General features: G+C 46.3%; 2 protein-coding genes across 2 annotated transcripts in view; one reads left to right on the top strand and one right to left on the bottom strand.

Annotated features, from left to right (window-relative positions):
* LOC147690246 (uncharacterized) overlaps positions 1 to 17,405 on the bottom strand; it is a 46,089-nt gene extending 28,684 nt beyond the window's left edge. The window contains exon 1 of the mRNA XM_086937293.1: positions 17,383 to 17,405. Within this exon, the coding sequence (XP_086793419.1) occupies positions 17,383 to 17,405 (23 nt within the window). The remainder of the gene's footprint in view (positions 1 to 17,382) is intronic.
* The window catches only part of PPP1R13B (protein phosphatase 1 regulatory subunit 13B), a 427,185-nt gene that overhangs the window by 49,618 nt on the left and 354,547 nt on the right, over positions 1 to 23,020 (top strand). The window lies entirely within an intron of this gene.

Raw genomic sequence — 23,020 nt, 5'->3', positions numbered from 1 at the left:
TCTCTCTCCTTTCTTCTCTCTCTCCTTTCTCTCTCTCTCTCCTTTCTCTCTCTCTCTCCTTTCTCTCTCTCCTTTCTCTCCCCTCCCCCCAGCACGGAATACAGTACCACTGGGATCACAAAATTCTTAAGCACCCTGCAACACTAAGGATTTACAGGAATCCAAACACCAGCGTAAAGTACTCAAACAACGATCACGTCTGTCTTATAAATGTCACAAAAAGATGTTAATATTTCACTTCCGTTCTTGGATTTTCGTGAAAATACAACACATATTGCATTACAAAAGCTATAGGGGTCACATTTGTGAAAGTTAAAACTATTGGCTTTGTAAATGACAAAGCTATTAATTTCGCTATTTTCAAAACCAACACATAAATAAAAAAAATGTCATTTACAATACCAATAGCACAAACTTTCCTAATGCGAGACCTATTGCATTGCAAATGCTTGTTAGCTTTGTTGGCTTTTAACTTAAATGCACTAATCCTAGAAACAGGAGGCTGAATAAAGGAATCTGGCCACCGGATGTTGATGGTGCTAGGGTGGTTTCCGCAGACCTACACTGGCTAATTATGATGGCTAGCCAGTAGATGCCAGATGGTCCTACCAGATGGCTGACATGCCTGTCCAGAGTATCCACCAGAAGCGACCATTCAGTGCTAGAGTTAGTCACCAAATAAATGATCAAGACATGTCAGTGCACACTTTTTCACCAGGCACCCCACCACCCGTCAGTGCACGCTTTGCCACCAGGCGCACACACCACCAGCCGTCAGCGCACACTTCCACCAGGCACACACACCACCAGCCATCCGTGCACAATTTCGACAGGCACACACACCACCACCCATCAGTGCACGCATCAATTGTTAACGCATCCACAATTAACTATTGTAGCAATCGCAGTATGGCGCACTTTACTTTTAAACCTGTCAGTGCACGCTTTTCCACCAGGCACACACACCACCAGCCTTCAGTGCACGCTTCCAGACACACACACCACCAGCCGTCGGTACACGCTTTGCCACAAGGCACACACACCACCAGCCGTCAGTGCACGCTTTCACCAGGCACACACACCACCAGCCGTCAGTGCACGCTTTGCTACAAGGCACACACACCACCAGCCGTCAGTGCACGCTTTCAACAGGCACACACACACCACCAGTGCACACTTTCAACAGGCAGCCACACAACACCAGCCGTCAGTGCACGCTTTCACCAGGCACACACACCACCTGCCGTCAGTGCACTCGTTTCCACCAGGCACACACACCACCAGCCGTCAGGGCACGCTTTCACCAGGCACACACGCCACCAGCCGTCAGTGCACGCTTTGCCTCAAGGCACACACACCACCAGCAGTCAGTGCACGCTTTCAACAGGTACACACACACCACCTGTGCACACTTTCAACAGGCACACCCACACCACCAGTGCACACTTTCAACAGGCACCCACACAACACCAGCCGTCAATGCACGCTTTCACCAGGCACACACACCACCTGCCGTCAGTGCACTCGTTTCCACCATGCACACACACCATCAGACGTCCGTGCACACTTTTACCAGGCACACACACACCACCAGCTGTCAGTGCACACTTTCACCAGGCATACACACATCACCAGCCGTCAGTGCACACTTTCACCAGGCACACAGCACCAGCCGTTTGTGCACGCTTTCACCAGGCACACACACCACCAGCTGTCAGTGCACGCTTCCACCAGGCACACACAGCAGCCTGCAGTGCACACTAACACCAGGCACACACACCACCAGCCATCAATGCACAATACCTACAGGTACACACACCACCAGCCATCAGTGCACACATCAATTGTTAACGCATCCATAATTAACTATTGTAGCAATTGCAGTATGGCACACTTTACTTTTAAACATTCATCTAAAGCACAGCATGCCACCATTGATACAAATATAAATACACTTTTTTTTGGTCTACAATTTATAGACTTTTGTTGCAATTGGTGTTGCAATATTTCACAATGCCAATAGCTAAAACTTAATTAATGCGAGCCCTATTGCATTGCAAATGCTTGTTGTGAACAGTGATAGTGGTGTGAGAAGCTCATCTGGAGCTTGGGTTCAGCATTACATGACGGGGTGATTATGAAACTAGGTTTCAAATTCACAGGGCTCGCACAATGAGACCATTTTTAAGATGTACATGCTTGTGCTTGCAGTTTGGCAACATATCGTCCCATTGGAGTGGTTTGTCGGAAGTTGTTGTAACCACGCCTTTTTTTTAACCTTCAACTTAACTTTTCGACCTGCCCAAAGAACAGAATACCCATTGTTAGTTAAGTGACTGAAGTCCCGGAGAAAATCACTCCATCTCTCAGCAGCACTTAGTGAAAATGCATTCTTTCCGTCCCTCCTTTTGTACGAGATGAATAGACTGGTTTAGGAGATTTTTTTTGCCTTTGCTTTGCGTCTTCTTCTAAATAATCCGATTGAGGTAATTCGCACCTTTTTCTACCAAGGTGATATTTTATCGGGGAGCTAGCAGTACATTCCCTTTGTCCATCACCTTAATCTTACGTTCGCTGTCGGTATTTTATCTCTGGGCCTGTAAACTGGCTTCAACAAGATTGCGGCCAAGCCCAAGTGTTTATGCTGTTGTTGATGTTAAACCCACAGCGAGAGTAAAGTTCTTGGAAGTTCCTTTTCATTTCATGTCCTAGTAAGGCCACATCACCTGAGTGTGCAGGTGGCCTCGTATGAAATGAACTGTAGTGTAGTTCCTATATTCCCAATAGGCTCTGCGCATTGGAATAATATATCCTGTAGCTTTGACGTAGGACTGAGGTCTACTAGGTCTCTACCGGCGATATTAGACTTAATTGTGAGTGCCAGCTAGCTCAGAGGTCACTAGAACCTTTCTCGAATAAACAAGAAGGGATTAGTTTCTGACAACCGCATAAAACATGACAACTTTGTTTCCCAAGAATAAGAAATCAAATCTCTAGAGTTGCGGAAACAATAGATAACTATTTCACTCAGTCAATCGTGCATGCTTAGTTTCACCAGAGGTGCAAGAGAAATAGAGAGACAGGCGTTTTCAATAAAAATTTATTTATTGAACAGTCTTCTTTCTCAAGCATTGAAAATGAACTGCTACAATAGTAAAGCTTACTATGAAGTACAATGCATATAATACGAACAGTATTATAAAGTAGTACTGTACAAGCATGATATGGTTTCTAAGCCATAAAGTGCATAAAATGTATAAAATACATAAAATACATACAGTGATAAAAAGATGACTAAAATACTCAACTGGTGCTTCTAAATACGCCTACCCCGGTGTACCTAACCTAAGTTTGGTAAAAGGGAGGGAGTATAAGAGGAGTAGCTTAAGTTTTTGGAGTTCTCTGTCAGGAATCTGATTCCAATAATTCTCTTAAGAGGTCTAATCAGCTGCGTACCTTTGCTCTAGAATGATATGTATATTCTTTATGCCAGACAGCTGCTCCCGCATTTACCAAATAGGTGTTGGTGAGGAGCAAAGGTCATATAATTTGTGTATTGTCCAGACATTTTGGACAGATGTTTGAAAGGAACATCTTACTTCATCTCGAAACAGAAATTCTACTTTTGACTGTTGACTCATTCCACGATGGCTACCCAGAGTCTGCCTCTGTGGTAACAACATAAATGATGGCTGCTGGGATGTCTTGGTTTGCAAATGTAAGCCCATTTTACGATCTGTGTGAAATGAATGGGATGTGCTAACCAAACACTTTACCAGATAAATTGCTCTACAGCCCTAGAAACGAGAGTTTTGTATGATTATATGATCATTACTCAGTCGTTGTGCTTTCTTATTTGACATTGAAGGAGTCCTATATAACCTGTCACTGGGCGGGAGAGAGTCTCAGAAAGAAAACTAGCACAGTACTGTAACACATGGTGGAGGCCAAGCAGTATAGTAGAATAAGAGATGGGAGAGCAAAACAAACCCATGGCCTCATACGGGAAACATCATTTTCAACGAAGGCTTTTCCACGCGTGACGTTTACTACGAGGCACTTACCTCGCAAACGTCTTTTCCACGCGTATGCCTTCAACGACAGTCTTTACCACGAATATAAGTTCTGGCTAGGGGGGAGGCGTGGAATTCTTTCCAGTCGTTCAGCGTGGGATTGGGTGGGGGGGGTTGGCGGGGGTTGGCTGGGAAGGGGATGGGGGGGCCTGGGGGGGTCTCCCCCCCAAAAATAAACAAAGGAGCGGGTTAATTACATTTTTAAAAAAAACGCACTTCAGTAGCACTGAGGTAAAAGGAAAGTGCCTCCCCCAAAGACGTGCCGTTACGGCAGTCCTTTTTTAATTTTGGCAGACGTGTTTTCACGCTTGTTTCGATGGTGGATGGAAGGTACGGGCTGCTGGTGAAAGACAGGAAGGTGTCAGGTAAGAAAATAATCTTTAGCATTTGTGTTTGTGTTTAGGACGTAAAAATGCGTGGTATGATCCTTCGTTGCAAATTCCAGCGTGGTAAAGCCACTTGCGAACTAAAATTCGCGTGGTATTGCCATGCGTGGAACTTGTATTCGAGGTAAAATCATATATTCGCCTCATACACGCCATAGAAAGTATAGCACTATTACAATCTGTTCAAAAGCGCAGACGCAGCAGGAAGATCTATGGAGAAGAGTGGGCACCTAGGATCGAAAAGTACAACACCACTCTGGCGTGGACGTCTGAGGTCAGAAGAGTACATTAAGACACTGAGAAATGTGGGAGCACAGCACAGTGTGAGAAGAGAAGGGAATGCAAAGGTGAGGAGAGGAAAGCTTACTAGGACGTGCAGTGGGGGAGTACTGAAGAAATGAACACCGAAGTGGTCTGAGAGGATCGTGAAAAAGGCAGAGATTACATGAGTAGAAGAAACTGCGTGGTGGGACACATGTCGTGCACCATGGGAAAGGGGCAGTGATTGACAGGCTGGGAAAATAGCTAACTGAAAGCAGTTCCCCATATATGATAGTCCCCTTAGATGGCGATTATTCTTTCTCTCCGTATGGGTTATGTTTTTTTTTTTTAATGGCATAGGACTGGTATGTCTGAGTAAAACTATGCATTTCTTCAAAGTAGTCTCTAGACACGAAAGAATCAACTATATCAGATCCGTCACTGTCCCTTAATATTTGAGGTAGGGCAGAAGGGTTCATTACTAGAAAATACTTATAATATATTTACACTATCTAGTGTAGGAAGGGTGGTTCTAGTAAGGCAGCTGTCATTTTCCAGTGAATTTCTCTTGCTTTTTTTTTTAAAGCTTATAATTTTCATAAGCCAGTCATACAAACATCCCCACCCCTCTACCGGCATCCTCAGCATGGTAAACAGGCAATACATCAACGGTTTCATATTCTGAGCGAACCTCATGAGTACATCATGCAAAGGGTACACAAAGAGTTTGGATATTTGTCCCTAGCTGAGGACGCCCAGCTGACCACAGCAAAAATTGAAGCCATGATTTAGTCAAAGGCTCAGTTGATAACGGCTGCCATCATGCTTTCCACTTAGCTTTTCCGGGACCGCAGAGACTGAATACCATCCATCTAGAGAATCACATACTTTACCTGCCTACATAACTAAATTCTGCCTTGAAAAAGCCTGCGGCAAATAGACCACTAGGTCGAAACACGTGTCTGCTGCCTTTTTCGTGTATGGAATAACAAATAAAGACCACGCACGTAAAACCATTTAGGAACGTTTGATAATCATTTTGTACTAACGTTGACAAATCGAGAGGGCACAATCCTCCATCTCTCTCTATGCTTTCCACTTAGCTTTTAGTTGAGAGTACTAGGTCGCTGAATTTTCTGAGTGGCTTATGTCTCTTATATGTCTCTCATGAGGATGATTTAGAGCCCTTCGAAGAGGTCCTCCATTGCTTTGATTTCTGCCCCCCATTAGCCTAGTGGCCACTTTACATCATTCCTGGACAGTAGGAGAATAAAGTACAGCAGCACAAAGGAGTAGCTTTAATATATGGATTAAGAGTTTAAGAGTTAGAAAAACGCTGCATCATCTCCTTCCACACTTGTAGGCAACATCAACAGTGGTAGTGTCAATAACTCAGATTTACTCCACTTGGTATGAAGGCCTGGTATTGCACAGAGTTATTCAACCAGAATATAGGTTCTTTGCACAAACACTGTGCCCCCTAGGTAGGTCACATACCACAGCCACTTTTTATATAAAAAGAGATCCGGGATTCCACGCCATGTAGTCACTCCAGACCCTACATCTGTTGCCTATTAAGCAGCTCAAAGGTCCATAGCTACTGCAAATCGGCATGGTGGCAATGCACAACATTGCCTGGTTCCATGATAAAGCAAGAGTTGTTCCCTGCTGAACTGAACTATGGCCACTGGTTCACTATACAACAACAATACCATCCCAGTAAATAATAAGCTAAAACCATCAAATTGCTGCAATAGCTGAAAGAGAGAAACCCATGATGCAGAATCAGAGGCCTTTCGGCTGCTACATTTTGCGACCACTGGATTGCCAACCCTTTCCACCCACAACCACTGATCGCAATTTATGGTCTGTGTATGTTGCATGGCACTGACCTGCCTGCAAGAAAGCCATACTGTCTTAGATGGACTATTGAGGTTGCTACTTTTCCAAGTGTTTGCTAGGCTTATTGCCAGGATTTTGGGGTCTGGTTTGAAAAGAGATAAAGGCCTATTTGAGGTTCTCCGTGTATTGGATCAGGACTGAACTTTGCAAATCGAGCCGCTGTGACAATCACTAGATTCCCCCTACTTTCTCCTAATGACTTCATAATGGCCTTCTGGATCATTAGTACATTTTCATCCAAAAGGCACAGCTGTGGCGTACAAGGGTGACCACTCTCTCTAAGTATAAAGGTAATTTGCCTGCTTTCTGCACCTATAACATCCTCTCCCCACCTGCGCTAAATCCCTAATGCTCTTGGTCAACGAGATTAGGCTATTGAAGTATCACAATACAACCTCCAAGCCTGACAGCTGCCCGGTCCCTTACATTACTTAATACTGTTGTTTAACACCCACACGTTCCAAGCCATGCTTTCCACTGTTCCAAAACTTAGAGATTACGTATAATACAACGGACTGGCAGCAAAAACATGTCCTTGTAGGATTTCTGAACCGCCCTTCTCCACCCCCCATCCTCATTAGGCACGCTCATGTGTTGAGAAGGATTACAATCCGGAGGCAAAGCCATGCTTGACTGCTACCTCCCTATCGGATTGTGGACAAATCCTGAATCCTATAATAACCAAGCTCATGTGTACACACTAGATCCTATCACATTTGAAGAACACAATGTAATACACATGTTAAAAAAGGGTTCCAAAGACAACCGGTAACCAAAGACCCTTTTATGTTGCCCGGCGGTATCGCCTCTATGACCCGCCAATATTAACCAATGAAGAAGCAGGCGCTGGAGACTGGAAGGCAGGAAACGAGGATTTTATTCTCTCCGGAGGAGAACACATCAATTCAGACAGCAAGTATCGTCACGAGGTGCTCTAACCACATCTCTGAGGCCTGGCCTCTTATACTAGGGTTTATGACCTTTATTGCACATAACACATTCTCGCAACACTTTAGTATTAGAAAGAACATCCTCGGAATCTCCCCTTCAGGCCCGTTCCCACATATATTTACAGTTGGATTCCCCACCCCGGTCACAACAGGTGATGGTTGTCGCACAGCAGGGCATTCCGCCGATTCACGGAATGCATGGGGTTGATCGGATCTCATAGAGTGGGGGCTTTGATCGGCTCGAGGGTCTTTTGATGGGGAGGGGAAGCTTCCTACTGTACGGGGTAATAAACAGTATCCGCAGGGCCAGGTGGCGGCCTGGGAACAAGGAAGACAAACGGGGACACAGGAAAAGGGGGTTTGCATCAAAAGGATCTGAGGCCATGAAAGGAATGAGGGGAGGTGTCGCGCTGGGAACGGGATGGGATTCAGTGGTGAAGCTGCGCTGAAGAGGGGTTTATGACCCAAGGCATGAGAGAGCGGGGGTTGTCAGTGTGCGGGGGGGGATGCTTGCGAGGTTAAGGGAGAGAGAGAGACGCGCTGGCTATCAGCGAGGGGCAGGGAGGCCATGGTGTTCGAAATGGCTGCCGCTTACGCGCACGAATGGGCTTGAAAAGGGGCAAGATGACGCCGATAATGTTCACCAAGTTTGAGTTAATTTTCCACAGTCCTCCCTTTAACATTTCCAAGACATCTTGCTGGCCTATTTCCTATCTATACCTATATGCAGTGATCATAAGTAAGGGAGAGGGGACTTAGGCAAAAGAGCTGTACATAAACATCACATTATAAACATCATATTGAAAAATCTCATCATCTAGTAGGCGGGTTCATCGTTAAGTTGGTTGCAGAAAAAAGTCATCGTAATGCAATATCAGACTAGAATTACGTAGCGAGGGCGTTGGATATAGATCATAGATGCTTATAGTCATTCGAAATAGGAGCTGGTAAGTTATTATATAAGTCCTCTTTGCATTCGGCGGGTGCATAGTTAGTCCAATGGTGATTGGGAGAGAAAGGAAATATCAGAGTTCTCGTTGTCTTTTGTCGTCTTCTGTTGGCACTGTTAAGCACCTGGATTACAATTCGGTCTGTCAACAGGAATGTTCATGTGGATTGAGTCGTTGGAGGTCTGCGGGCAGGGGTACATTTTGTCTTGTTTCGCCAGACCTCATAGGAGCAATGCGTTACGGTTTTGGAGCAGGTGCACTTTCTTTTGTAACGCAGAGCATAGATTTGCAATAAAAAATGCGATTGTTCCTGAATTGTGAGATCTGTTTGTTTCTTGGGTCTGTGTGGTGAGCATTTCCAGTCGTTTCCATCATCTTCGAGGCGTTCAGCAGCGGGTAGAACCACATACTTCGTTCATCTTTTCTTTAGAGGCGACCCTTGGTGGAGTTCTAGGTCACCGTTCTAAGATTAACATAGTTCGTGGTCTACTTAGTCGGAGCTCCCTCCCTTCTGACGCAGGGAGTACTCTTCTCTGGGTAGCTCAGTAGGATTTGGAGGAACTTGGGAGTTCGGGTGGAAAGGTGCGGGTGTGAACAGTCCTTATGGTAGGTCGGAGGAGGAGGGGATGGAGCAAGGCCAAGTCGGGAACAGATCAGGGGGAGGCGGAGAGTTTTCGACAGGCGAGTCCGTAACCATGTTCAGAGAGCGGGGGCTTTTGGCACACGTTGATCATATAGCAGGGGCTTCAGGTCAGCCCTTTCCTTAGCTTTGTCTGAAACAATGCCCCGTCCGGCGTCTCCTTACTGCTGTGGTCTCGCCTCGGCCTCCGTCGCTGATGTTCCACAATCCGCAGTCAGGCCGCGTGCTCCCACATCCGGTCTCTTTCTCCTCCGACAGTGATACCCTTAAATGAGTTTTGAAAAGACAGTCTTTAGAGATATTGCAGAAGAAGGTAATTACATAAATCTATTTCTCTCCCAACACCAAGCAACTGGGGTAAGCACTCGCTACATTGGAGATTCTTGCGGCTAACGTATAAACAATTGATGATGGGTTTGCTGGATTCCTTACAACTTCCTTCCGCTGGCTAGTTCTTTGGCGCTTTGATGGTTATTACGTTTATTCGTAATAGGTACGAGGTCTGGTACTCATTTATTGCATACGTCTATTATAGTAGATGTCAGTTCTTCTGGTAGAGACCTATTTCCCTAGTACGAGTCTTGCAAGGCTAGGCTGGTCTTTCAGGACCTTGTATTTTACGAAAAAGTGCAACGTGCTATTCACCATAGTCTGATAGGCATCCTTCTGAGGGGTGAACATAGGCTAAACAAGTCTGCATTACATAAAAACATCTTATTTTCGACAAGGCTTACTGCAACAAATTCTTTCGATTTTCGATCTAATTTTCAACTTTGCACACATCTTTCTAACTTTCTATATAAGTCCTCGCAACCTGGTTGCTATAAAAACTCGGGGTGGTTTGCGATAATTATTAAACTTATCCTCGGGGAAGGTGGGATCTTATGGAAAACGATTAGGAACATAGTGAATTAGAGCAGGGGGCGTTTTTCAAGCTCTCGTTCAGGGCAGCTGACACCAAACTGGGGGCATTTTGGGAAGACGGGGGTGTCTTGATCATATCTTACTGTTTGGGGTATGGGGACAATTTGGAATGGGGATGGTCGCATTACCACAGACATATTTTATCATAGAAGCCACTGACAAATAGTTCCCTGGCTGTGGGTCAAATTTAGGGAACCTCAGTCGTCTTACCTGTCCCTTTCCTAATGGCCAATTTAAATTTCATCCATATTTAGCAGAAAAGGAGAGGTAGTAACGTGGTACCGATACAACTTTATTTAGGACAAATTTGTGCAAATACTTGTGGTATTTGGGGCCAATCAGGAGGCGCACCAGGTTCGTCAATTAGGTGCCAGTCGCTAGGAAGAGGGAAAGTGTGGAGGGGTGAAAGAGTGAGAGAGAGAGAGAGAGAGAGAGAGAGAGAGAGAGAGAGATAGACAATAGGCCAAACAGTACACGTGGGACATGGAGAATGACCGTGTATTGTTTGGGCTATTCAGTGCGTTACCCAACGTTAGACGTTTCGGGTCTGTGTTAGGATGTAGAAAGCATGCAGTTTTGGGACAGAAGAGCATTAGATCTGGTACGAAAAGGTCGTGCATTGGATAGGGCGTCCTTTTTGTGTCGTCTTGCAGCGGTAGTCTGTTTTCATGCATCGGGCGTGACGTGGTTCCAGATCCCTTACGATACTCTAATCGGGATTCTAATGTAACCTGCAGAGGGAAAAAGGAGGGAAGGGGGAAGGTGGGGGGACAACATTCGAACACATCAAATGTACGGGCACGAAAGTCCTTTACTTACCGCATACTCGTACTCATCTCTTCGGGATATAATCCCTTAAGGTTTTGGTTTCTGAAAGTCAAGGGGGCGGGCAATGTGATAGGTGGTTCATGGGGAGGTTCGAGGATGGCGTTAAGGATCGTGTGTAGAAAAACGCTTAGAAAGGAATCAGAGGTGCCTAGCGTGAGGTACCCGGTTTTGTAGATGTATCCGGCCTTCGGGGTCCTTAAATCATTCCCAAAGCTGTGAGGTTCTAAGGCATATCAGTTCTTCGTCTAACCCGGTACCTTAGTACCTTCGACCACCATATCTTAATAACATTTTATCAATCACCCCGCTTTACTTTACCCATTCTTCAGAAGTCGAGGTCCTTCTTCATATGTTAGTTCCTGAGCTTAGTCGCATATTTTGGAGGCAACGTATCATACCTGGGATCCGATCATCAATCCGGGGCCGAACAACCATTTCTCGGATAACCTTAAAAAAGAGCAGAACGGTTGCGCACAGAAAAACCCTCCCACCGATACCCGCATTTACAAAAGTATGCGATGCTTATTCATAGTTGTTAAGACCTTTATTGGTATAATCCTTCAGTACGTAAAATGTGAGAGCACAATCATAATTTGGCCTGACATGTCGTCGATGGAAGCACATACAGTGGGGGGTTATTTTGTAACACAAGAACATGTAAAAAGGCCTAATCTATTATTTGCAAGTAACTGAAAACATTTCATTGCGTGACAAGGGAATCAGGGGCATTTCAGTTCATAAATGGAAACACAGTCAAGCTCATCGTAATCACATTTCCTAGATGTAAACCGCGGGTGTGCATCATAAGCGACGTTATGTATCAGTTACAACAAATATCAGAAATAAATTGTTCATTGAAATCAACATTTTACGGAACCCTTCTCAAATGTTCGCCAAGTGAGCCCTCCTCCCTTTAACATCGAGTGCGCAATGGTTCATATATATATATATATATCTTAGTACATCAAGTTTCATTAGCTAAGGAACACCACGAGGCATCCGTTAGTTCCTATTGGTACCGGCGCCATTTTTGGGCGAGGCCGGTTTAGTCCGGAAGTAGCATCAGAGGGAAAAAATGTCCCCGACGATTGGCGGTTGGACCAGAGTCCCTTTCGGCAGTTCAAAAGAAAACTGTGCTAACAGAGGGGCTGGTGGTGTGGACCGTCAATCAAGAGAGGGAGGGGGATAGAGTCTTTCTTACCGGGTCATGTTGATGCTCAGCCGGAACTTACTCAAGTTCGTTAGCCCATAATGTTCCTGGGTGGTTCAGACGGAAGCTGATGCAGACACGAGAGCACCGCCATCTTGTTGCTGTGCCGTGGTTATTTCAGTTGAGATCAATGCAGCTGTTCCTCACCGGAAGCCTGAAGGGGCCGAGGGCTCTTGGGACTCTGGTAGAATCTTCAAAGTCGAGGGGATGTTTGTCGATGGTGGGGGCTTGCGCCCAGGTGGGCAAGTGCCCGAGTTGCAATTTCGGACAAAGTTACTCCAGCGGCCTAGACCCGCCTTTCGAGGGCCCAGACGCCATTTTGAGGCCCTGTGGCAGCCACCTTTGTCGTATCCATCAGGAGTGGAAGAAACTTCTTGTGATGGCGAAGGACAGAGCATCATGCTGCTGGAGCAGGACATTTTGGTTCGGGGCGCCAGGGTGCAGCGGCGGAGCCTTCATCTGGGGAGGTGAGGGAGGCTCGTCCGTGCCGCCTTCCTCTCCCGGCGCATCCTACGCCGTCCCTTTGAATCAGGGGCGCACATGATGACCACCCTACACCCCTGATTCCGACTCTTGGGGGACCACTGTACATCCGGTGCTCCGTAAATATGCCCGTCGGACATTGTGTGTCCTGTACTATGCAAGTATACCAGTCGGGTCTTGTATGTCCTGTGTTGCGGAAATATACCAGTCGGGCATTATATTTCCTGTGCAGCGTAGGTATATGGCCGTCGTCCGGCTGGAGGACGTCGGCGCCGGACCAGGGCAGGGAAGCCTCCTACCTGTGGAGGTGGAAGAGGCTCGTCCGCGTCGCCTCTTCCTCCCTGCCCACCCTGCATCCGTTCGATGGAGAAATTCGTGATGGCTGGACCAGGAGATACAAGGGAGGGGGTCATTTTCATCCGCCCCCTCCCTACTCGCGGCCCGGGGGACGCCATCCCTGGAAGGGTAGTATGGAAAAACCATTTCATTGCCTGCTTGGTGGAGCCTCCAGGACCTTCTCGCCAGCGATCTCTTTTTGGCCCATGGTTGCTGGCAGGCCCCGCCCCACACGTGCTATGTGTTTCGGATGGGCGGGACCATCGAACTGTTACATTGGAGGACTTCCGGAGTGAGCATAATATGTTTTGTATTTTTTTGTCTATTAGTAAAGTTTGTTTTAGAGAGAGTTCTACTAGTTATTCTTTTTACCGTTGGTTGTGTGTTTTCTTTACCGTAATTAAATCCTAAGTTTATATAATAGACGCTTGGCTTCCTTGAGTCTTTTCTCTAACGGGGGGTTGTTTACACTGGTCTGTAATTGTGTTTGGTTTTTCAGAGTGGGGGAGTAACAGAGAGCAATCAGTCCCAAAACTCTAACATGTCGTTAAAATTGGTCTGATGAAATCTGTGCCATCGAGCATAATCAAACGGGGTGGTTCTATCTGTCCTGTCCGTACTAGTCTGATTGGTTTTTATTTCGTGCCTTTTCCCTTTCTGTCGGCCTGTCCTTTCTGTCGACCCTCCATTCTTACCTATGCTCTGCAAAGTCGGACATTGGGCTTTCCAGTGCCCGAGACATTTACAGAAAGCACATTGGTTTTGTTTTAAATCTGTTCGTCCTGTGCGTAATGTCGGGGGATTACCTTCGGGTCGTTGTGTTCCGGGGTTGGCTTGTCGGCACATCCCTTTACACCGTTCGCTTTTCATGTCTACTCCTCGGGACTGTGCCATCGCTGGCCCTTCCCTTTGCCTACTAGACGTTTGGGGGGTTGTCCGTCGTGTCCCTTCACCTTTTCTGAATTCGTCGCCTTCCCTTCGTCGTGTGGCTTCTTTGCGCCACATACCGAGACTATCGAGCATAATAGGTGTTGTTTCATTCCTACGAAGGGTTATTTCTACCGTTTCTATTTTGTCAAGATCAAAGGATCCTCTCAGTGGCCACTGTCTTTCTCGATCCTTTTTCGTATATTTATGCCACAGTTCACTATAGGCTATAGCGATTAATCCATGCTTCATGAACATGTCCTTATTAGGGGTGCCTTCCAGCGGAGCCGGATGGTTCATCTCTAATAAGCGGTCCGGGTTAAACAGGCTACTAACCAGTGGGGAGAAGACAGGCATGACGGATCACAATGGGATAATAGTCAGCACTACCTATCTTATCGCTGCGTGCAAAGACTAGACAGAATATTTCTATTCTACGTTGTTTGCACGTAGCGAATACCTCATGAACCAATTCTGAGCAATCAATGTTAGGTCAAAAATAAAAAATCAATATGGTCAATGGGAAGAATAAGTAGGCTCGCAAAGGTTCGCGTCACCTACCCTTTCACTATCTGCAAAGAGGGGACCTATTCTTCCCTGTTTGCAGACAGAGAATCTCCAGAAAACAATCTATAACAGTTAATCAATGGGGGGGGGGGGCAATTGTTCAGTGGGGGAGAAAGATAGGTCCGACGGGTGCGTACCTATCCTTCGCTGTTTATAAAGGGAGAGCCTGTTGTTTCTCCGTTTGTAGACAGTGAATCTCCAATAAATTAACAAAAAGTAATACTAGTATTTTCTCAACAATTATCAATCATTTTCAATTATCTATCACTCTCGCAATTCGTCGTGTTTACACGACCTTACCCGGACCGCATGGACAGTTTCTTGTCTTCCGAATCCAGCGCCCGATCGTCCTCTTCTCTTCGTACTTCTCGTGGCACTCCTGATGGTTCCCAGTCAGGACCGCAGATCACTCGAGAGAGGTCTGTTCGGAACCAGTGAAGTTCGGATGATCGGCTGTCAGACGAGGGTCTATCGGACAGGGTACCTTCCGATCGTTGCAGTCGTTCACTCTGTCGTCAGGACCTCTCCCACTGGATCCACGAGTCGCTGATGGGCCCCACAATTGGGACGCCAATTGTTAAAAAAGGGTTCCAAAGACAACCGGTAACCAAAGACCCTTTTATGTTGCCCGGCGGTATCGCCTCTATGACCCGCCAATATTAACCAATGAAGAAGCAGGCGCTGGAGACTGGAAGGCAGGAAACGACGATTTTATTCTCTCCGGAGGAGAACACATCAATTCAGACAGCAAGTATCGTCACGAGGTGCTCTAACCACATCTCTGAGGCCTGGCCTCTTATACTAGGGTTTATGACCTTTATTGCACATAACACATTCTCGCAACACTTTAGTATTAGAAAGAACATCCTCGGAATCTCCCCTTCAGGCCCGTTCCCACATATATTTACAGTTGGATTCCCCACCCCGGTCACAACAGGTGATGGTTGTCGCACAGCAGGGCATTCCGCCGATTCACGGAATGCATGGGGTTGATCGGATCTCATAGAGTGGGGGCTTTGATCGGCTCGAGGGTCTTTTGATGGGGAGGGGAAGCTTCCTACTGTACGGGGTAATAAACAGTATCCGCAGGGCCAGGTGGCGGCCTGGGAACAAGGAAGACAAACGGGGACACAGGAAAAGGGGGTTTGCATCAAAAGGATCTGAGGCCATGAAAGGAATGAGGGGAGGTGTCGCGCTGGGAACGGGATGGGATTCAGTGGTGAAGCTGCGCTGAAGAGGGGTTTATGACCCAAGGCATGAGAGAGCGGGGGTTGTCAGTGTGCGGGGGGGGGATGCTTGCGAGGTTAAGGGAGAGAGAGAGACGCGCTGGCTATCAGCGAGGGGCAGGGAGGCCATGGTGTTCGAAATGGCTGCCGCTTACGCGCACGAATGGGCTTGAAAAGGGGCAAGATGACGCCGATAATGTTCACCAAGTTTGAGTTAATTTTCCACACACATAGGTTCCATTTTGTGTTCTTTATTTTCTTTCTTTTGCCCAGCAAACACATATTTCGTTGTACAGGGAGTTCCCCACGACCTCTTCAGGGCTTAAAACTGGTTATACGTCCGTCTAGGTAAATCTTCATCAATGTCCCAGCACATGTGTTAATCCGTGTAATTTATCGCTGTATATGCTGGAATCTTCTTGGTAATGTTACACTGGATTGGATTTCTGGAATTTTATAAAGTGAATCTACATGTTAATTTCTTCTTTACAGCGAGTATGCTATCTAACCATCAATCCGTCTATGCTATTTCGGCTCGTAGACGGCGTGGGACCTTTGTTGTGCCTGTCGTAGCAGATGATTAAACCTCACTGCCTTGGTGTGTTAAGGACAGATTCACCAAAATTGAAGTTTTCAATGGTTCTTTGTCCCTAGTATGAGTAGGTCTGATTCAGTGAGTTAATCATTTGTGTCTGTTTTAGGATTGGCGGCAACTAAAACAGCACGTTTATCTAGGACGTTATCACAGGACAATTTAGTGAAAAGTGGCTGTTGGAGAGGAACCGCAACCACCTACTAGTGTTCTGAAGGTCTGTTTACGGATGTGACTGTCAGATGCTGCTGTTTATCTCCCAAGCAACAGGCCAGGATAAAGGACATGAACTTCAGAAGCTTTAGAGTGCACGGCAAAGGGGCATGGAACTTTGAATGATGAAGTCTGATCTGGTCCGCTCAATGTTCTAATTTATTACTGATTCAACAAGTGAGGGAAAACATTCCTTAATGCTCCTTTGTGCACATACTGGAATGCATATGTATGTTTAAGGTAAGCAGGACCTAATCTCTGCTACGATCAGCAGTAGAGTTTATTTTCCTTTCGGTTATAAATGTACCAATAAAGCTTTCTAGACCCAGCTCAGTAAAATATTTTTAAGTTCCAGTTTGTCAGGAGTAAAGTTGATTGCCAGCTGCCACAACACCTGATGAAGCCTACCATGGATTTATTCTGAAACGCACAGATGTTTGTTTTCCAGGAATGAGTCCAAAGATTGAATGAAATATCTTTATCCATTGAAACCCCCCCAAAAGAATACAAGCAACACTGTGGGGGCACACTTTGAAGGCAGCACGTGGGTGCTGGCGCTAGTACCAAAGGCAGAGTCCACTGCAGGTTTCAGAGTTTGAACTTTTAATTGCAGAAGTTTTAAAGGTGTACACAACTGGTGGCTGCACCTTAGAATCCCATATTTGATACTGGAGATAATCCGACTTTTGTGAATACCTCTTGATTATCCCAATGTGTCTTTCAGAATGTTATGAGCCTTTTATATGAATCTGTTTTTTGCCGTTTGCATCGTTTTGCCCCTCTATCGGTAGTCTTTGGATGTCCTTATGCTCGGTTCTGGGTTTTTCTCTTTAACCATCGACACACTGGAACAGTATTTCATTTTTGTGTGTGTATTTTTTAATAGCTCCGTGTGAGAAGGAACCCCCACTTACCCGGAACTTGCAGGGACGTACATGGTGTCACGACACCACTCGTGGACTATTACCCCTGCATGACTCTCGTGTATTTTCACAGAGAACTGGTGAACGTTCACACAACCCGGAAGTCCAACCCCCATACCCCGGAAGTGGGTGGCGAAAGCCAATAACTTGCGAGCCCAGACAGGTCAGGGAGAGAAGGAGGAGAGACGCAGAAACGGCGAGGACGAGCGAAGACGCGGGACCCGAGAGAGAAGACGCGGGACCCGAGAGAGAAGACGCGGGACCCGAGAGAGAAGACGCGGGACCCGAGAGAGAAGACGCGGGACCCGAGAGAGAAGACGCGGGACCCGAGAGAGAAGACGCGGGACCCGAGAAAGAAGACGCGGGACCCGATATAGAGAACAGCGGCCCTGACAACCCTGAAGAGGAAAGCTGGTCGGAGGACTGGTGGTGTCCGGAGGAGGCTGGAAGGCGGCCGTAACTCGGAGGAGAGTTACGTCGGGGTCGGTGAGTGAACTGACTCGGGGACACTAAGGGTAGGGCGGGTGAAAGTATAGTGAATTGGGAAAATCCACTGTATAACGTAACTGTGAAAGTCGGACCGGTACCACGCTGTTTTGCGCAGTATGCGAGTGTTGGTGCACGAGTCCATCCCAGATTATTGGTTCTCCATTGTAAGAGTGTACATATCAAAATTCCTTCCTATATGCTTTAAACTGCACACTCCGTCTCACCTTATTAGTTAAGCAAGAACCACTCGTCAATGCTATTTGATAAATCCTGACAACCAAGGGTGTGGTGGACGGTATACGTTTTTTTTTTTTTGTAAAAGGACTCCATTCTGACGGTTCCCCTTTGTCTGTTTTCCTTTTCCTATGAGCCTCCGGAATACCCAACCCGGTCCAGACGACCTAGAAGGCAAGAGAACAGCTACATCAGTTTCTGACTCATCTAACTCATCTTGGGAAACCTCAGAAGAAGAAGACATTCACAATCCCCCCTCCAATTCCTCATCCCTCCAACCTCAATAAACCCACTTTTAAACCTATATTGCAGCCTCCACGCCTGTTTATCAAGCCCTCGCTCTCACAAGTGGTGTCAGAAGTGGGATTGAAAGGCGAAATGGAGGCTGCCCTTGCAAAAATGGCCGAAAATCAGGAACACCTGAGCAAGGTTATGGAACGTTTCTTAACGGTCGTGGAAGAAGACCGAGGCAAGTTCCAACAAGCTATCACCGGTCAGGGACAGACCCATGAAGCAGCAATGGGTAAGCTTACTGAAGCTTTAGGCAATCGGAGAGGTCCTACTACCTTGCCGTCTGTAGTGTTACAGCGTTATGTTGCAGGAGAGGACCCCGATTTTTTCTTTAGTAATTTTGAAAGGATGGCGACGGCGGCATCATGGCCAGCCGATAAATGGGGTCAGTACTTGGGTCCATTATTGTCCGGTGACTTGCAAGCAGCTTACCAGGCAGCCACCTTACAAGGAACTGTATCTTATGCGGACATCAAGAAATGTATTCTAGAAAGATTAGGTGTGGATGACGAAACTTATAGACTTAAATTGAGACAGATGAAAGAGGGGCCACAAGAAACTCCCCGGGCTTTATACTTCAGAGTGAAGGACATGGCCGACCGTTGGTTAAAACCCGCACCCACCGATAAGGACGGTATCATGGCCAAAATCTATTTGGAACAATATTTAACGTCCCTTCATCCCCCTATACAACGATGGGTGAGACAGCAAGCAAACCTGACCCTAGAACTGGCTGTAGAAATAGCTAGCGCATACAACCGGGCCCAGGACTTTCAGAAAACCCGGGATGAATCAAATGTGAAAACAGGTGGGCACGTACCAACCCGTTCACCTCGACCCCCACTCATTAAGAAACCTGAGCCTTTGACTCTCATTCCCAACAACCCTTTGCCTAGCGTCCCCATCGTGAGACCGTCTGTGTCGGGACCACAATGCTTCCAGTGTGGGGGTATGGGCCATATAGCTAGATTTTGCCCTCAAAGAGAAGAGCCAATGGAGATAGGGTTGGCTCGTAACTATTTTTGTTCTTTCCCCGAGAATCAAAGACTACCCCCGTACAAGTGTAACGTATCCCTGAATGGTCGTCCTGTTACTGCCTTGGCTGACACTGGTTGTTTACATAGCGTGGTTAGGCCCCAGGATTTAGGGAATAGCATTGGACCCATTGAAGGAATGGTGGCGATTAAATGCGTTCATGGGGATGTGAAACCCTATCCCACGGCTCGAGTGTTAGTTCAGCATCCAAATGATTCAGGAACATCCCTAACTGTGGGGCTGATACCTCGACTTCCTGAACAAGCAATCCTCGGGAATGATTATGACAAATTGCCCCATTTGTTACAAGAAACTACCCTGTCTACCGAGGACTGGTTGTCCTCTGCACCATTTGCTACAGAGACTGATAAAGAATGGCCGACTCCCAAGGAACGGAAAAGCCGCAGTCAAAGAAGGGCTGAAAAACACAAAGAGCCCTTAGTGACACCTGTAATCCCGGTAGAAAATCCTTGGGAAACGGATCGTAACTTCCATGCAGCTCAAAGAGAAGACCCTGTTCTTCGGGAAGCCTGGAGCAAGGCTCTTGATGGAGAAGACCCACAACATGTAGGTTCATATTTTTTTGAGAAAAATGGCTTATTGTATAGAAAGTACTCCCCGCAACAGAAAGCTCAATTGTTAGTTCCAGGCCCCTTTCGGGAGAAAGTTCTATATCTAGCTCACAGCCATCTACTAGGGGGTCATTTCGGATCAGACAAGACAGAGAAAACTATCCTAGAAAATTTCTATTGGCCAGGTATCTATCAACAGGTGAAGAAATATTGTAGGGAATGTCCTGTGTGTCAAAAACACAGTCGTTATCAACCCCCAAGAGCCCCATTGATTCCACTCCCTGTCATAGATGAACCCTTTTCACGGGTTGGCATGGATATTATTGGTCCTTTGTTACCATCTAGAAGCGGGTGTCGATACGTATTGGTTCTGGTAGATTATGCTACTCGATTCCCAGAAGCCATACCCCTACGCAAACCTGATACCACCAATATAGCTAAAGCAATGGTTAGCGTTTTTTCCAGAGTCGGATTTCCGAAAGAAATTCTTACAGACCAGGGAACTCCCTTTACGTCTAAGATGATGAGAGACATTTGCAAGCAGTTAGGCGTGAAACAAATCCGTACCTCAGCCTACCACCCCCAAACGGATGGTCTTGTTGAGAGATATAACGCCACTATTAAAACCACTCTTAAAAAACTTCTAGAGTTAGAAGCCCGTAAATGGGAAGATATTCTTCCTCTAGCTCTCTTTGCTATCAGATGTAAAGAGCAAAAGAGTACGGGACACTCCCCCTTTGAGTTGTTATACGGGCATCAACCCCGTACACTATTAGATATGGCAAAAGAACAGTGGGAAACAGAACAGAATGATGCTAGACCTCTTCCTGAATAAGTTTCCAATCTTCAAACCCATTTGAAACAAATTCGGAGTATTGTCAGGAACAACTTAGAGAATGCACAGGTAGCTCAGAAAAACCAATATGACCGAGGGACAAAGACCCGAACCTTTCAGGTAGGCGATCTAGTATTGTTAATGATGGCCTCTTCAGACCAAAAATTACTGGGGCAATGGCAGGGTCCCTATAAAGTTATTCAACAAGTGACTCCTGTGACCTATAAGATTGAAACCGACTCCCAGAAGAAGGCGTCACAAATTTACCATGTAAATTTACTGAAGAAATGGGAGGGACCTGCTCCTGTGTCTGTAAACAGTGTAGAGCCTCAAACTCCCCTGTTTCAAACTTGTATAGATAGCGAATTGCCTGTTGAGTATACACAGGACTTGATACAAGTTCTCCAACCTTTAGCCACGGTATTTTCCACCACTCCTGGAAAAACCACACTTGTCGAACACCCGATAAAGACTCCACCAGGTAAACGAGTGAGATTACGACCATACCGTATACCAGAGTCTCCCAGACAGGTTATATGAGAAGAGGTTGAGAAAATGCTACAACTAGATGTCATAGAACCTTCTACAAGTGAGTGGAATTCACCTATAGTTTTAGTTCCAAAACCTGATGGTTCTGTAAGATTCTGTATTGATTTCAGGGAGGTGAACAAAATTTCCGAGTTTGATACATATCCCTTACCAAGGGTAGACGAGATGGTGGAAAGGATAGGGAGGGCCAAATACATCAGCACATTAGATTTGTGTAAAGGATATTGGCAAATCCCTTTGAGATCCGAGGATAAAGAGAAAACAGCATTTTCTACCCCAGATGGGTTATATCATTTCAAAATGTTGCCCTTTGGCTTACATGGAGCACCTGCCACCTTCCAGCGAGTCATGAATACAGTCCTCAGACCACACGAGGAATACGCTGGAGCATACATAGACGATATCATAATCTATAGTGACTCCTGGAAACAACATGTGAACCATCTCTCACAAGTGATTAGAACACTCGGGGTTCATGGATTAAAAATTAATCCAGCCAAAAGCCATTTGGCGGCCCAGACTGTTAAATACCTCGGATACCTCTTAGGAGAAGGGGTTATAAGACCCCAAAATTCCAAAATATCCGCGATAGCTCAAATACCATTTCCTAAAACAAAGAAGGATCTACGCGCTTTCCTGGGGTTGCTGGGATATTACAGGCGGTTCATCCCTAATTTTTCGCAAATAGCAGCTCCTTTGACGGATCTGTTACAAAAGAATATCCGAACAGAAGAAGTATTACAAGCTCCTTCCACTACAGTGGTACGATCGTTCGAGACCTTAAAAAATTCCCTAACCTCTGATTCAGTGTTGATCAGTCCAGACTATTCTCGTCCCTTTATTTTACAAACGGACGCCTCTGATTTAGGTCTGGGTGCTGTTTTGTCCCAAGAGACATCTCAAGGGGAAAAACCTATCCTGTATATAAGCCGAAAACTTTTTCCTAGGGAAAAGAATTATGCTACCATCGAAAAAGAGGCACTCGCCATCAAATGGGCGATAGAAACCCTGAGATATTACCTGGAAGGTAGGGAGTTTTTACTGTTTACCGATCACGCCCCTTTAGAGTGGCTAGCGAGGAATAAGGGACATAATGAAAGGGTTCTGAGGTGGTTTCTTTCTTTGCAACCCTACCGATTTCTCACTAAGCATAGAAAAGGGAAGGATCAAGGGAACGCTGACTATTTGTCTAGGTATCCTCAGGATAGTTCCCCTAGAAGAAGGACAGCAAGGGAAAGGGGATGTGAGAAGGAACCCCCACTTACCCGGAACTTGCAGGGACGTACATGGTGTCACGACACCACTCGTGGACTATTACCCCTGCATGACTCTCGTGTATTTTCACAGAGAACTGGTGAACGTTCACACAACCCGGAAGTCCAACCCCCATACCCCGGAAGTGGGTGGCGAAAGCCAATAACTTGCGAGCCCAGACAGGTCAGGGAGAGAAGGAGGAGAGACGCAGAAACGGCGAGGACGAGAGAAGACGCGGGACCCGAGAGAGAAGACGCGGGACCCGAGAGAGAAGACGCGGGACCCGAGAGAGAAGACGCGGGACCCGAGAGAGAAGACGCGGGACCCGAGAAAGAAGACGCAAGACCCGATATAGAGAACAGCGGCCCTG

This window comes from Lissotriton vulgaris, chromosome 9, assembly GCF_964263255.1.
Source record: "Lissotriton vulgaris chromosome 9, aLisVul1.2, whole genome shotgun sequence".
Taxonomy (NCBI): Eukaryota; Metazoa; Chordata; class Amphibia; order Caudata; family Salamandridae; genus Lissotriton; species Lissotriton vulgaris.
This window is presented reverse-complemented; position numbering and strand designations above follow the sequence as displayed.